We start from the raw sequence: 17,090 nt of genomic DNA on the forward strand, positions 1-17,090 counted from the left end.
GGTTAAGTGTCCGACTTCGGCTCAGGTCATAATCTCAAGGTTTATGAGTTTGAGCTCCATATTGGGGTCTGGGCTGACAGCTCAAGCCTGGAGCCTGCTTCAGATTTTGTGTCTCTGTCTCTCTCTCTGCCCCTCCCTCACTCATGCTCTGTCTCTTTCAAAAATGAATATTAAAAAATTAAAAAAAAAAAACAACTCTAGCTTATAGAGTAAGCCCATCTAATGTGTTAATAATATTGATTAACAAATTTTTACAGTGTACAGTGTACATCTGTTACACTTGAATGATAAATCTTACTCCTTAAATAATCAATAAAAACCAATAATTTATAGAGAGAAAATCTGAATAGTAAAAAAATCATAACATCTCTATATTTGTCTAAAAATTTCCATTGTTATACAGACGTCAAATGTTATCAAAACAGTCTATTTTACGTTGGCTAATATATGTTATTAACCAAATCTAAATAAAATGACGTACTTATGAAAAGAGGTTAACCGCTTTAATGTAGAAAGAACATTGTAAATATCATCATCATCAGCTTCTTCTCCCTATAAATAAAAAAAAGACATCACTTCATTACCATAACTTTACTTACCCTCAAATTCACACGAAAGTCTGTTAATGCTTACTGCCTAAAAGAATTCTTTTTTATTATATAAAGAGTACATATTCATTGTTGGTAAGAAACAAGGTACAAATAAGCAAAAAAATAAAAAATAACAGCCATAATTGTAATACCCAGAGATAACCATTTTTGCATTTTAAACAATGTCATAAATGTTAACTTTGTACATTTTTTTGATTAATACTTTAGCATAAATTCACTGAAACTGCTGAGTGAAAAGGTACGTGCTTTAAAGATTTTAATGGTTACTTCAAAGATTTTACTGTCAGTTCCTTTGGTAGCTCAAAATCACAATGAAAAATAAAAAATGGTTGATAAAACTCAGAAGTTAAAATTAAAAATTAGAAGTTGGAAAAATTGGTTACATAGATTAAAAAGAAAATCCTATCAGTCTGGCCATCAGAGCACAGAAATCTGTGGGGGTTCCAAATTGCCTTACAATGATTGGAGGAAGAGGGCAAGAAATGGGAATCACAAAAGTAATTATAAAAATAACCAGCTGGAGAAGTGCCTGGGTGGCTCAGTTGAATAAGTGTGTGACTCACTTATCATGACACAGGTCATGATCTCACAGTTTGTGGGTTCGAGCCCCATGTCGGGGCTTCAGATCCCCTGTCTCCCTCTTTCTCTCTGCCCCTTCTCTGGTCATGCTCACTCTCTCTCCTTCAAAAATAAAATAAACATTAAAAAAAAAAAAAAAAAACAGTTGGGAGAGGTCTGCTGCTATCCTGGGCACACCACTGGTGAGTGGCTGTTCCTTATAAGTACACTTAATTTTTATGTTGTATTCGTTAGCACATTATAGGAGTTGAATAATATTAAAATATAATTTAGGTTCCAGGAATAAAAAATGAAAAAATGAATTAAGAAGAGCCAGACCTTAAAAAGGTATTTCTTAAAAGAGAAAAGATTTAGCTTTTATGAAATAGGTGTTTAAAATAAAGTATAACCAAGGCTAATCTTTACAGGATGAACAGCTGCAATAATGCTAAGATCTGAAAGAGGTAGGGAATTCTACTAGATTTTACTTTAAAATGGAAACAATTTACACATTCAACAACTCTGAATAACTATTAGCCAAAATTATCACATTTATACACATTAACTTTAAAACAGACCTCTTGCAGTAGATCTTCCACAGAATGATTGAATCGATCTACAAACTCGTCAATTAGCTGACTTCGAGCTATGTCAACTCTGTTCTGGATGGTATACTCTTCACTGCATAATATGCTATAGGTTTTACTGCAGGCTTCTAGAACATCTGATTCTACATGTTTCTCCACAACAAATTTAATCTGTTTTAATAAAGCATCCAGATGCTGAGGAGGAAAAAAAAAAAAAAAAAACTATGATATTTAGATTAATAAAAATAAGCATCTGTCAAATTATAAGCCTATAGATTACATGAAATGAAATAATCTAGTTAATTAAACTGACTATAATAGAATTTCAATTTCACAGTGTCTTACCTTTTCCATTCTACCTGTGCTATAAATTTCTAGATCAAAATACTGTGGGATTTGTAGCAAGTTTGCTACCTTCTCTGCATCTGCAGAATACTAGAAGGAAGAGAAGAAAAGAAAAAAGAAGTGACTACTTTAATAGTTCAGTGTAATAAGCAAACTCAGTGGCATATTAGCACAGAAATGTAAATGAAACTATACCTTTGATAGCAACATAGGAAGTGTGATAATAAAATGCTCAGTCAATTTGTTTCTATCATCAATTTGAGTTTTTCTCTCTTTGGCAGTTAGCACCTAGAAATAAATTTAAATGGGCAAAGAACATAATGTCACATACTAATTTATAAATCTAGAATGTTACACAGAACAATGAAGCACTGGCAGATAACGTTCCCGAGAATTTTCAGAGAAGCTTAACAAACTAATTACTAAAACAAATATCTCTAGTTTTATGCTTATTTCTAGTTAACATGCAGTATTACTTTATGAAATAACTACTTATTTAAGAATCACCCAAATTTAGATAAATTACTACTTGTTTAGGTTAAATAAAACAAAAACAAACACTTCTATAAAACCAATTATCAACATAAAAATATTAGAACTAATGGTGAAACAATTTTTCCAGAGTTTTAACCTCAATATGTTAACAGTAATCTCCCCTATGTTAAATACACTTTTCTGAAAATACTTTAGAAAGTAATGCTTTTATATTATCAGCAGCTAATAAATTTTCACTTATTTTTTGACGCATATACTAACAATATCTCTGCATTCAAGATAATCATTTCCCCAAAATATTCTGCACTTTGTATTTATCTTGAAGGAACTTAGGATCATAATGTTGAATGGTATTACAAAACAGAAACATTCCAATATAAATTACCACTTTATAAATGTAAACCCTCATTTTAAAAAAAATCAATACAGCTTTTATTGTATCTTTAAAACACCACAAATAAGTCTGAGAAATCATTTGGCACCTTGCTGTTTCTGTAGCTGGGACATCTTTTCTATTGTCTGAGAGTGAGAGAGTGCGGGGAGGTGCAGAGGAAGAAGGAGAGAGAGAATCTTAAGCATTAAGTTAGATGCCTGGAATGCCTAGGTGGATCAGTAAATTAACTATACTTAAGCATTCAGGCTCAAGTCATGATCTCATGGTTCTTGAGATCAAGCCCTGCGTCAGGCTCTACACTGACACTGGGATTATCTCTTTCCCTCTCTCTGCCCCTCCTCTGCTCACACTGGTGTGCGCACGCTCTCTCTCTCAAAATAAACTAGGAAAAAAAAAAAAAAAAGAGCTGACTTTTAACCGACTGAATCACCCAGGCACCCCTGGAAAACTTAGATCTTATTCATCAGGCTGCTGAACTGTTTTTTGTTTTGTTTTGTTTTGTTTTCACAGATACCATCCCAACATTTTCTGATATTCTTGTTTTTAACTGTTGTGGCTTTCTGAATCAAAGCAGCTGAATCTGACACAAGTTCACTGTCATTTCCTTAACGAATTAACTCATCTTTCTGGGCCTGAGATACTCAACAAGCAACACCTTGGCCTCATCCGAAGCTTGCAGATGTATTTTTCACTCAAGAAATTTCAGACTTCAACAAGAGAACCACTGTGCCGAATAACAATGTTGTTGGGGAAGTGAGCATACAAAGACCCTCCCTTGTAATGGAAGCCCAGTGTAACGCCCTCGATCATGTTCTGCACATGACTACAGATAATGCGACCCAGAGCCATTTCTTTTCTATTTGCCCACCATTTGTCAATTTGGAGCCTCTTCTTTTTCTTTCCAAGGAGACTGAGTCTCTTTGCAGGGTTTGTCTGGCATCCTTCACAATAGTAGTGCATCCCTTCAGAGCGATGTCAACATTTTTTGGAATGTTGATAGTTTGCTGAGAATGGTCTTCATTCTCACAGATGTTTGAGAATGTGAAAGAATAGGGCCTCCTATCTGATTCTTCTTCCAGGAACTTAATATTGTTTTTCTACCTCTTAAAATACAAAATAATCACTCTGGAATGATTTACCAAGTATTGTATTCAGTTCTGCACAAAGTAATAAAAAGGACTACATATAAAGTGGAATATACATCTAGGAATGTATTCAGGGTATTGAGAAGTCTTGAAATTCATTTGATAATGTATGAAAGGTCTAAGAATATTGATTTTAGGGATAAAGCTGTCTTTGATTGAGTGATCATGTTAGGCAGTCTACATGCACGAACTCAGTTAATCCTCACAGTATCTCTGATGGGATGGTAAAAATGGAATACCACGTATGAAGGGAGACTTTGCCAGTATCTAACAAAACTGTATACATATCTTTCCTCTGATCTAATGATCTCACTTTGAAGCAATCTACCCCACCAACACACATGGTACAAGTATGAAATGACACAAGATTATTCACTACACATTATTTCTAATAGTAAAAGACTGGCAACAACCCAAAAGACTCTCAGTAGTGTACCCACATAATGGATATTATGCAGCCATAAAAAAATAAAGATCTCCAAATACAGTTATGGAGTGATATCTAGGATATACTGTTAAATAAAAAATGTAAGGTACAGACACTGTACAAAATATACTATCTTTTGAGGGTGAGAGAAAGGAGGATGGAGTACATGCATTTACCTATACTTGTAAAATGAAACACTGAAAGGATAATCTGAAAACAAATAAAAATGGTTACTGGTAGCAGGGAGAAACGTGTATCAAAGACTTCTCTGAATGTTTTTTTATTTAAAAAATTTTTAAATTTATATCCAAGTTAGTTAGCATATAGTGCAATAAAGTTTTCAGGAGTAGATTCCAGTGATTCATCCCCTATGTATAACACCCAGTGCTCATCCCAACAAGTGTCTTCCTTAATGCTTCTTACCCATTTAGCCAGCCCATTCCCCCACCCACAACCCCACCAGCAACCCTCAGTTTGTTCTCTATACTTAAGAGTCTCTTATGTTTTGTCCCCTCTCTGTTTTTATATTATTTTTGCTTCCCTTCCCTTATGTTCATCTGTTTTGTATCTTAAATTCCATGTATGAGTGAAGTCATATATTTGTCTTTCTCTAATTTCACTTAGCATAATACCCTATAGTTCCATCCATGTTGTTGCAAATGGCAAGATTTCATTCTTTCTGATTGCCGAGTAATACTCCTCCGAATGTATATTTTTACGTTTTTCACCTTTTAACTACATAAATGTTTTACATATTTCCAAAAAATAAAAGAAAAAACATACAAAATCAAAGAGGGAAAAACCTTGTTATGCTAAATTTAAGTCATAAATATCAACATAAATGTGTAATTTAGTATATATGGATATATACAGAGAAATATATATATATATATATATTTAGCTCTGTATACTCAAAATGCCTATCAGAAATAATAATCAATTGACAGTGAGTACTCTTAGGTACAAGATTTTAACTTTAAATACTACTCTATTAAAAGGAACCAGGGTTTCTTGGAGATTCCTATGCTAGGGTAATGTAAGAATCAGCCGTCAAGTGACACCCAGTAACTCCTTCCTGGTATTCATGCCCTTGTAGTCTCTTCCCACAGTGACTAAGGCTGACATGTGTAATCAATAGGAGATTGTGGAAATGATGTTGTGTGACTTTTGACAACTAGATCATAAAAGACACAGAAGTCTACCTTACTTTCCTTTGGTTCATTCATTCTGCTTTATTCTCACTTTGATCATTCACTCTGGGAGCAGGGGGAGGGGGTAGCAACCATGTCCTGAAAGCACTCAAACAGTCCTACTGAGATGTCCACATGGTGAGGATCTAAAGCCTCCCACTAACAATCAACACTAACTCGCCAGTCATGTAAGTTAAGCCATTTATAGAAGCAGTAAAATAACAATAAAATCTTCAGAGGCTAAAGCCCTAACATCTTAAATGCAAACCTATAAGAAACCTTAAGCCATAAGAACAGCTAAGGCACTCCCAAGTTTCTGACCCACAGAAACTGTATGAGACTATAAAGCCTTATTGTTTTAAGTCTCTAAGTTTTAAAGTAATTTTTTTACATAGCAATAGAAAACTAATATAAACAGTAAAGGTAGAAAGTGAACTTGTTGAGAAAGCAAGAAGGTGCTTAAAAAATGATTAACACAAGTCAAAAGGGTAAGAAATGTTTAGCCTGAAAGGGCTCAGTTAAAGTTGGAACAACACATAAAGTTTTTAAAACTTTTATTTTGGAAAAATTTGAAAAGTACTCATTCTGTCACTATTACTTCATTAATTTCCTAAAGACTTTAATTTCCTGTAGCATTTTAAGGCAAATTCTTGGTATATCATTTCACTTCACCCATAAATATTTCACTGTATGTTTTTAACAGATGAAGACTTAAGAATAAAACTTGCCATCTCCAACAAAATTAAACAATAACTCCTTACTATCTTTCCATAGCCAGTCCATAGTTTTTTCTATTTTTATTTTTTGGATTTCTGTACATTCATATTTAATGTAAGCTTTGATATGGTTGCATTTATGTCAGCCATTTTGTTATCTATACATCTCATCTTTTTTTGTGCATTCCTTCTTTATTATGTTTTTTGGAGTTAAACATTTTTTAGTATACTATTATAATTTATTTGTTGATTTTGCTTTCATTTTCTTTAGGTATCAGTAGTTGCTCTAGGGATTATAATATACTTCTTTAGTTTACTATAATCAACTTTAGATTAATATTGAGTTACAGCAAAATACAACAATTTTGCTCCGATATAATTCCATTTCCTTTACCCTTATTTTATTATGTGTGTTATTATATATGTTATTGCTGTAACATATATCTGCATATCTTATAATCTTAATGCTTTAGTGCTATAATTATTGCTTTTATTAATCTTATGTCCCTTTAAAGAAGAGGAAAAAGAGATATATTAATATACATGGCCTTTTATAGCCACCCACATAGTTACTATTTCTGGTGCTCTTCATTCTTTCCTATGAATTAGAATTAACATCCAGCATTACTCTTTATAGCTTAAAGGACTTCTTTCAGTATTTCTTCTGAGGCAGGTCTTCCAGCAACATATCTCTAAATTCTTGTTTATCTGGGGATGTTTTTAATTCACCTTCATAATTGAAAGGTAATTTTACTGGATTTAGAATTCTTGGTTGGCAATTTTCTTTTCTTTCAGTGAATATTTCATTCTGTCAGTCTTCTGGCCTCTACTGTTTTATAAAAAATTAATTAGTAATCTTATTACAATTGCCCTCTACATGACATGTTTTTCCTCTTGCTGCTTTCAAGATGTTTTCGTCTTTGGCTTTCAACAGTGACTATCCTGTCCAGAGATGAATCTTTTGTGTTTACACTACTTGAGTTTTGTGAAGCTTCTTTTTCTGTGGATTATGTTTTTCACCAAATTTGGGAAGTTTCTGGCAATTATTTCTTCAAGTGTTTTTCTTTCCTCTTTCTCTCCTTTCCTTCTGGAACTCTCATTATACAAATTTGATGCACTTAATAGTGTTTCACGTATTTCTCAGGCTCTGTTCATTTTTCTTCAGTCTTCTTTACTCTCTGTTCTTCAGAATGATTTTTATTAATCTAGGTTCATGTAGGATGTTTCTTGTCATCTCAAATGTGCTGTTAAACCCAAATAATGAATGTGAAATGTCATTGTACTTTTCAACTCTAGAATTTCCATTAAGTTTTTTCATTATTAAGATTCCTTATTTGTTATATTTTCCTGTAATCCTTTGAACATATTTTCCTTTAATTCTTTCAACATATTTTCTGAAGTATTTGCTAAATCCAATAATTAGGCCTATTGAAAAGCCATTTCTATCGTCTGCTTTTTTCACCCAGAGTATGGTCACATTTTACTGTTTCTTTGCATGGCTGTAATTTTTCTGGAAGAGTCAACATTTTTAGGTAATACGGTGAAGCAATTATGGATTTTTAACTGATTTTTCTGAGTTTCATTACTTAAAAAAGTAATCTTAAACCTGAAATGTATATATAATCTGTCTCTCCCATGATGTATGTGGCCTCTGCTTAGAATTTTCATTATTTTTGTTTTAAAGCCTGTTTGTTTCCTAAGAGTTTTCAGTTATTTCAATAGATTCCTGGTCAATCAATGATTTGGGCAGAGTTGGTGCTTAAATACTTCCAACAAATAAGGCTTCTCCCCTCTGAGACCTGGGTTAGAAAGTATATTCAAAGATCAGCCACTTCTTCAAGAAACAACAAGTGTTGGCGAGGATGTGGAGAAAAAGGAACACTCATGCACTGTTGGTAGGAATGCAAACTGGTGCAGCCACTGTGGCAAACAGTATGGACATTCCTCAAAAAGTTAAAAATAGAACTGTTCCACAATCTAGTAATTGCAATACTGGGTAAAATGCAAAAAACACAAAAACACAAACTGAAAGGGATACATGCAACTCTATGTTTATTGGAGCATTATTAAAATAGTCAAATTATGGAAGCAGCCCAATGTCCACTGGTAGATGAATTGATAAAGAAGATACTGTACACATACACAATGGAATATTATGCAGCCATAAAAAGGAATGAAATCTTGCCATTTGCAATGACATGCATGGAGCCAGAGAGTATAATGCTAAGTGAAATAAGTCAAGACAAAGATAAATAGCATATGATCCTACTCATAGGTAGAATTTAAGAAACAAAACAAACGAGCAAAGGAAAATAAAAAGAGACACACACAAACCAAGAAACAAACTCTTAACTATAGAGAAGGAACTGATGGTTACCGGAGGGGAGGTGGGTGGGGCATCTGGGGATTAAAGAGTACACTTATCATCATGAGCACTGAGTAATGTACAGAATTCCTGAATCACTATATTGTACATATGAAACTAATATAACACTGTATTTTAACTGTACTGGAATTAAAATAAAAAACTTAATAAAAAAAAAAAGTCCAGCTAATACCTAAGTTTGCTTTGACTTTTATTTTCCATTGGGTTTTCTCAGGTTCTCAGTCAGCCAGTGATGTATGGAGAGCTCATCTCATCCTTTTATGGCTTTTTCATTTCCAGGATTTTTTAGATTCTTGGCTGGTCCACTGTTCTTCCCATCTGGGACCACAACCTCTGAATATCACAGCTGTGGGTTTTCCTTGTTTGTTTCTACCATGTTTGCCATTTTTAGTTCACAAAGCTCTGGACTTTTGCCATTTGTACCATATTGAGTCTGCCCCCTCTGCAAGCAAAGCTGCTGTTTTTTGCAGACAGTACCACTCTGGTAACACGACATCAACTTTGTGGATGGGTGTGTGTGCATCATAATCCCAGGCAAGAAGGCAGCAGACTCCTGTTGCTTTTACCTGAAGCTTTAGCAGTTTTTCAAAAACAAATCCTTCAATTTGTTTTTTTATCTCTGGTGAACTTCCAGAGCTCTTTGATAAGTTTTTTTTAACAAATTTTGCAGTTTCATTTTTTCTTTTTTTGTAGAGAGAAATTACCTACCTCTGCACACCACCAGAGCTGGTCTTTCCATCAATGACTATCTCAATTCATCTTTATAACCAATAAAACTTGCATTATTAGCCCCATATTACAAATAAGAGAATTAACACACAAAGAAAATAATCAACTATCTGAAGATTAAATAGTTGTTAAATGGAAGAGTAGAGTTAGGCAGTTTGCTTTCAGAGCCTTTCTGCATTTTTAACAGATATGAATGTGAAAATTATTAAAGTACTAGAACAGAAGCAGGTACAGGTGCTTTGGAAACATGGAAGAAAAGAATCTATTTTTGAAACCTAAGTGCAGTAGACAGTATATAATGACAAAGCACCACAGCATGTATCCTTTACAGAAATTCCATGTTTTTATGCATACATATACCATCAAAATTTTCAAATATTTAAGACAGTTAATTACATTAAAAGTCTTTTGGTAGATTTCTCACTAATTTAACTTACTCTCTTGCCAGTACCCCTTCCCACTGGAGGATGTGCCTCAGCAGCTTGACGAATTGTACAAACCATTAGCTCTATAAGAGCACTCTCTTGACGGTCAGACATTGCTAAAGTGAAACAAAATGCATTAGTATGAGTAGACAGTTTTATAATAACCATGTATTAAAGAGAACACACAGTTATAAAAAACTGCAAACATATTCTATTACTGGTTATTTTAAAGACCGAAGTTAAGCTTGCTTATCCTAAGTCAAACATGAAAGAGAATTAGAAAGTAAAGAAAAAGAGGACACTGGTTTCTTCTAATACCCAGTCTAAGACCATATTTCTGAATTAGGCAATACCAAAATTTTACCATATTTCCTTCTCATCATTTAAAGCTCATACAATAAGATATCTTTTTCTAAATAAAAAGTGAGCTCTACATATTTTTAAAAAATAACAATAGATTTTGAATATCTTTCAAGTCACTATGTACACATTATGAATAATTTCTTAAATAATTATAAGTTATTACATAATAGTGTTCCACAATTTAGTCAACCTTCTTCTACCTTTTACTCAAATTGTTTCCAAATTTTTGTCACTATAAACAATGCAGTAACAAATATCATTAACACACATATATTTATGTAACTGATACTTATGTTTCTGTAGAATAAATTCTGAGACAGGGTAATGGGTCAAAGGTTAAAATAAATATAAGGTTATTTATGGAAATTCAAACCTCCAACTGCAATGATGTTTGGTTCTTCATATCCCTAGCCAGCACTAAATGTCACAAATCCCTTTAATTTCTGCCAATTTGAAAAATGGTTATTTCGTTATTTTGCTTCTTCCTTTGTACTAATCAGTGAAATGTATTTTCTTGTTTTATTGGCTTAGAACTTTTTTCTGAGATTTTTATATTTATTCTTTGCCCATTTTTCTACTGCTATTCACCTTTCTTGAATTCCTGCGTATAAGGAGTAGTAACTTTGTCTTTTGAATGAGGCAAATATTTTCTCCTAGTTTGTCCTTTTGATGCCAGAATCTTCAGGGTATCTTTTGTTAGACTTTTTTTTTTACAGAAATTAATTTTTACAAAGTTACATCTGTACTGTTTCATGGCTTCTGGCTTTTTTTTTTTTATCTTTCTAGTTTTAATGAGATATAACTGACATATAACACTGTACAAGTTGTACAGCATAATGATCTGACTTACATATATTGTGAAATTATCACAAAGTTAACAAACATGTATTATCTCATACAGATACAAAAAGGCTCCTGGGTTTCTTGCATTGCTTTCAAAGATCTCCTTGTCCTAGAGATTATTGGAATATATTTTCTTTAATTAAAAAAAAGTTTATTTTTGAGGGAAAGAGAGAGCAAGCAAGGCGGGGGGGGGGGGGAGGGACGGACAGAGAGGGGGACACAGAATCCAAAGCAGGCTCCAGGCTCCGAGAGATTAGCACAGAACCTGAAGTGGGGCTTGAATGCGTGACCTGCAAGATCGTGACCTGAGTTGAGGTCAGATGCTCAACTGAGTGAGCCATCCAGGCGTCCTTAAAAATATATTTTCTAATTCATTTTCTTCTCTCTCTCTAGCTTTTATAAATTTATTCTGTCTGAAATTTATTTCTGCTGGTTGCATGAATATGGCCTATTTATTCCTACACCAGATGAACAGCCAATTATGCCTCCACCATTGTTAAGTAAACCAGCTTTCCCTGCATTTAAATGTCCCACTTAAACATTTAAAAAATGTTTTAGGCTCTCATATATGGTTAGATGATTTCTGGATTCTTTAGGTTCACTAATCTATTTGTCTATTTCTATTACAACGCCATCCTATTTTGATGATAGCTGCTTTATAATGTGTTACACCTTAATATATAACTTAATTCAACTAATCTGAACATTTAGTTGAACAAGATTCCCTTACCCAGGCCTTTTTCTAATATTTTCTAATTTCTATAATGTTAATAGCAAACAATTAATTAAGCACTGAAAAAAAATTTTTTAATGTTTATTTTTTAGAGAGAAAGACAAGAGCATGAGTGGGGGAGGGAGACACAGAATCCGAAGCAGGCCCCAGGCTCTGAGCTATGAGCAGAGAGCCTGAAGCAGTGCTCTAACTGTGAACCGCGAGATCATGACCTGAGCTGAAGTTGGACACTTAACTGACTGAGCCACCCACACACTCCTAATTAAGCACTTATTATGAGTAAGGCACTGTTGTAAGTGATTTGTTTGTTAACTTGTTTTATCTTCAACACAATTCCAAGAGATAGAACTAATATCTTCACACTTTACTGATAGGGAAAATGAGCCACAGAGTTAAGTAACTTTCAAAGTACTCAGGTAGTAGTGGAGTCAAGACATGGACTCAGGTAGTCTGATTCCTGGGTCTGTGCTCTTAAGCACTATCCTTTTAAACAAAAGAAAACATTTTATATGAAATCATTTTGCTTAGTTCCTCCTCTCATCTCATCTTGAAGAACTTGCAGAAACCCACTGAGATTCAAACTGGTATTTTATTTTATTTTCTTATTTGAGAGACACAGAGAGAGAGAGAGAGAGCGAGAGAGCATGAGTGGGGCAGAGGGAGAGAGAATCCCAAGTATGCTCCATGCTCAGTGTGGAGCCTGACGCGTGGTTTGACCCCATGACCCCAGGGTCATGACCGGAGGCAGAATCCAGAGTTGAGTGCTCAACTGACTGAGCCACTCAGGCACTTCTTGCATTGGTATTGGAAAAAAAAAAAAAAAATTATATACTACACGGAAAGAATGGACATTTTTGTAATATTTTCAGTCAGGTACATAGCATAGCTCTTTATTTTTGAGATCTTATCTAATGTCAAATTAACAAAATGCTATGGTTTTCTTCACACTGATTTGGTACTTTTCTTATCGAATTCATTCCTATATATTTTTAAAGATAGAAATTTGACACTGATTTGAATAGCTTAATTCTATCTGTCTGCCTCTCTCCCCCTTTCTCTGTATACTTATTTATGTTAAAGGCTAAAAGATACGGGGATTATAGAGACAGACTTAGGTATAAATTACAAGAGATTAAGCCTTAGAAGTTATATTATTAAAAAAATGGGCAATATCAATGAGAAGGAAAAGACATAATAAAATCCTGTCCTTTTTATTCTATACTAAAATCATCCTGTATAATATGATGTATGGATATCTTAATGCAATCATTTTTTGGTTTTAACATTTTAATTGTCTTAGGAAAAACACATGAAGTTCAGCCTGTCTTAGGAAAGCCACATGAAATAGCTTCAGCTCTTCCATTTATACTCCTTGATCCAAATAAAAGGAAAAAAGCTTCCCACTCAATAAAACAACTAAGTTTCTATTTTTATGATTCTAGAATTTTATACTTTTTCACATTTGATAAAAGGAATGACAAGTTTGTCTATGAACTAAATGTATTTTCTTTTACTTATGAAGAAAATTTAGTTGTGTAGAAAATGAGGAGAGACGGGGCGCCTGGGTGGCGCAGTCGGTTAAGCGTCCGACTTCAGCCAGGTCACGATCTCGCGGTCCGGGAGTTCGAGCCCCGCGTCAGGCTCTGGGCTGATGGCTCGGAGCCTGGAGCCTGTTTCCGATTCTGTGTCTCCCTCTCTCTCTGCCCCTCCCCCGTTCATGCTCTGTCTCTCTCTGTCCAAAAATAAATAAATGTTGAAAAAAAAAAAAATTTAAAAAAAAAAAAAAAAAAGAAAATGAGGAGAGAGAACTTATCAAGTACAGAAACATTCCCCTACTCTGTATAAAAATCCTTAGTGTTGAAGAATAACCCAACCTTACAGTGTCCAATGACATTAATTTTGTTAGTTTATAATTTTGAATCATCTATTTAGACATGGTAAACTCAAAACAGTTAAAATTTAATTGGAATTCCCTTTGAGATATGACAGCCAAGCCAAATAATAAAATTTGAAAGCATAACAAGCCATAAGTCACAGACAAGAGCCAAACAGCCACAGTGAGGGTAAGAAATTGGTAGCTGTTTGCACTATGAATTAGCAGGTAACTATACAACTTTCTAAAGCTTCGGAAACCTCTTTGTACATTATCTCCATTTCCTCACTAATGTTTTATTCACATCACCTTGAACTGTGGCTTCTTTCCCTGACTACGATCGAAAAGAAATGCTTAAAAGTCACCAACAACTTAAATCACCACTAAAACTAATAATCTTTGCAGTTTTTCTTCTTCTCTGTAATATATGTTATTAACCCCAGGTCTCTTGAACATCCTCTTTACTGAGCTTCTATAGGGTATAATAATTTCTTACTACCTTTTTTATATAGCTTGCTAGAGGCTCTTAGTCTCTCTTGCCCTTCCTGCTTTTGTCCCCTACCCACAATCTTTAAAACTCAGCCATGGGCTCTTTTTTTTTTTTTCTTTATAATTCATCTTCCTCTTCTATATTTTTATTATCATTTCCCATACAGACCATCACGGCAGTTTCCGAACTGGTCTTCTGCCTATTCCAAATGATGTTTGCAAATATCACTTTTCTTAAAATATGAATTGGATCATATCACTCCCATGTTTAAAATCTTTGCATGCCTATTACTTAGAATGAACTAAATAAATCTCCTTACAAGCTAAAATGTTCTACATTATCTGGCTTCTGCCTGTATCTCATCTTGTGCCATTGGTTCACTACACTCTAGCTACTGCAGCTCCTGCAACATAATATCATTCATGCTTCAGATCCTCTATAATTGCTATCTACCCTACCTAGGAGGCTCTCTTTTGACACTTCCCATGGCTAGCCTCCTCATCCTTCAGATTCTTTTTTTTTTTTTTTAAATGTTTATTTGTGTGTGTGTGTGTGTGTGTGTGTGTGTGTGTGTGTGTGTGAGAGAGAGAGAGAGAGAGAGAGAGAGAGAGAGAGAGAGAGAGAGAGAGAAAGCATGAGCAGGGGAGGGGCAGAGAGAAAGGGAGACACAGAATCAATTCAAAGCAGGCTCCAGGCTCCGAGCTGTCAGCACAGAGCCCGATGTGGGGCTTGAACCCATGAACTGCGAGATCATGACCTAAGCGAAAGTCAGGTGCCTGACTGACTGAGCCACCCAGGCGCCCCCTCATCCTTCAGTTTCTTGACTCACAGGTGGCCTCCTCAGCGAATTCTTCCTTTAGGGATTCAGTCTAAAGATAGACCCCTCATAATATTATCATCCATCACACTTATTAACTCCTAAATTATTCTTTTACTTGGTTTTGATCTGCCTTCGTTAAGAGAATGTAAACTTCTTATGGGCAGTGAGCTGACCTCGCTCAGGAATTCACCCTGAGTGCTTAGTGTTACAGTTAGAATACAGAAGGTGGTTAATAAATATTTTAAAATTGTAAATAAATTAATGATTCCTGCTTTGAAGAATTCCATTTGCCCATATATACTTTATCCAGTACCTAGATACTAGAATTCTACTAGCAGAAATGACCACAGAAGATTATCTACACTAGATTTTTTGGGATTTTCTTTTTAACAGATGAAGAAGCAGAAAACCACATAAGTCAAATGACTTAGTTATGGTTTTGTTACCTGGCTACCTGTTACCCAGGCCCTCATATTATACTAAAAATTTATCCAGTAATTTGATTCTGCTAACACACACACACACACACACACACACACACACACACACACACACACACACATCAACAAAACACCACCACCACCATCACCACCACAACTTGACCCTTAAAAACACCATGAGGCATTCTTTAGGATATGATGATTTAAACTGCTATTGTAAATCTTTAACAATGTGTCTGTTTCCCCAAATTTCAGTCCTCTGTCTCCAACTGTTAACTGAACTTTCATCCACTGTCATACTCCACCTACCTAAAACATAACTTAATTTCTAATCACTCTCAAAAATAAAGGTTACTAGTGGTATTTTGTTACCAGAAAATACAGCTAAATACTAGCAAAGAAGATTGCTTTGGATGCCATTCCATTGCCTGAGCTAGTATGTGGTACAGCATGCATGTGAACAAATGTGTGAAAAAAGTGGAGTCATGATATAGATACAGTTTTGTGCTTGTTATTCATAATCTCTTCAGCCTTGCCTTCATATCCTAAAACTTTGGTTCACTTAAAAACTTTTTCCCCATTTTATAACTCACTTTTCTAGCTAAAATCAAACTAAACAAACCTATGTCACGCCAAACCAAACTAACTTCTTGACTGAAGTTAAACCCAATGTCTTAACTAAACTTAAATCACAAAACATCTAAGAGTACGTAGTTATTTCAACAAGATAAATCCATGCAAAACACCTTGACAACTGACATAGTAATTACTATTTACTGACTGACATATCTTATTTAAATGAGTAAAAGGTTAAAAGTACCAAAGCATAGCACTTTGTCTATTCTTTCCGTAATTTATATTCCCCTGCCTCCCTTCTTCTCCTTGGAAATAATCTTATAGAGCATGGGATGACAAAAAGAAAAAACAACAAGTTCTAACCCACTCTGATAATACGCTGATTCTATGGAAACAGTCAAGGGTAAAAAAATGAATGGAACGTACTACTATATACTATGGCAGGCACTTTGCTCAAGTGTTGACTGGACTGTATTTTATTAGAGAAAATGGTAAGATTCACTAGAAACAGAATGCATAAAGTCAGTGAATGTAGCAGGAACCCGTGTAAGTAAAATAAAGAGAAAATTTTGGAGTAATGTTGAGAGTTTGACCTAGTGAAACTAGTTGGACCATCAATTTTGAAATAGGGCCATCTTCTTAACAAGGATATCCAGGGAGAAAAACACATGAGAATAAAGTAAATTATAAAGTAGGGTCAAATGTACTATAAATACCTGCACCTTAAAAGAAGGTCTGGGAAAATTTGGGGAAGGATTTTTGTTACAGATTAAGAATGAGGTGTGAGGCAAATATTTGTTTAAACGAGGCAATGTGAGCCACTTTACTGGAGTGTATTTGTATATGATGTATACCTGTTGTTTCTCTCACTGAATTTGTTGAAGTCAGAGTAGATAATGCCAATTAGCATCACTGCTTAGAAAGAACACTAGGGGATGATCACT

The 17,090-nt window shown here is 34.4% G+C and overlaps 1 protein-coding gene and 1 pseudogene across 5 annotated transcripts in view; both read right to left on the reverse strand.

Moving 5' to 3' along the window:
• Positions 1-17,090, reverse strand: part of STAG1 (STAG1 cohesin complex component) — a 404,176-nt gene that overhangs the window by 72,722 nt on the left and 314,364 nt on the right. For all 5 annotated transcript variants that reach the window (XM_025913742.2, XM_086674339.1, XM_086674341.1 and 2 more), the window contains 5 exons: positions 10,021-10,124; positions 2,297-2,389; positions 2,102-2,191; positions 1,748-1,951; positions 482-552 (listed from right to left, as the gene is read on the reverse strand). In XM_025913742.2, the coding sequence (XP_025769527.1) occupies positions 482-552; positions 1,748-1,951; positions 2,102-2,191; positions 2,297-2,389; positions 10,021-10,124 (562 nt within the window). The remainder of the gene's footprint in view (positions 1-481; positions 553-1,747; positions 1,952-2,101; positions 2,192-2,296; positions 2,390-10,020; positions 10,125-17,090) is intronic.
• Positions 3,437-9,350, reverse strand: LOC112849382 (large ribosomal subunit protein uL6 pseudogene; annotated as a pseudogene).

Source organism: Puma concolor, chromosome C2 (genome assembly GCF_028749965.1).
Source record: "Puma concolor isolate L17-30 chromosome C2, mPumCon1.1.hap2, whole genome shotgun sequence".
Taxonomy (NCBI): Eukaryota; Metazoa; Chordata; class Mammalia; order Carnivora; family Felidae; genus Puma; species Puma concolor.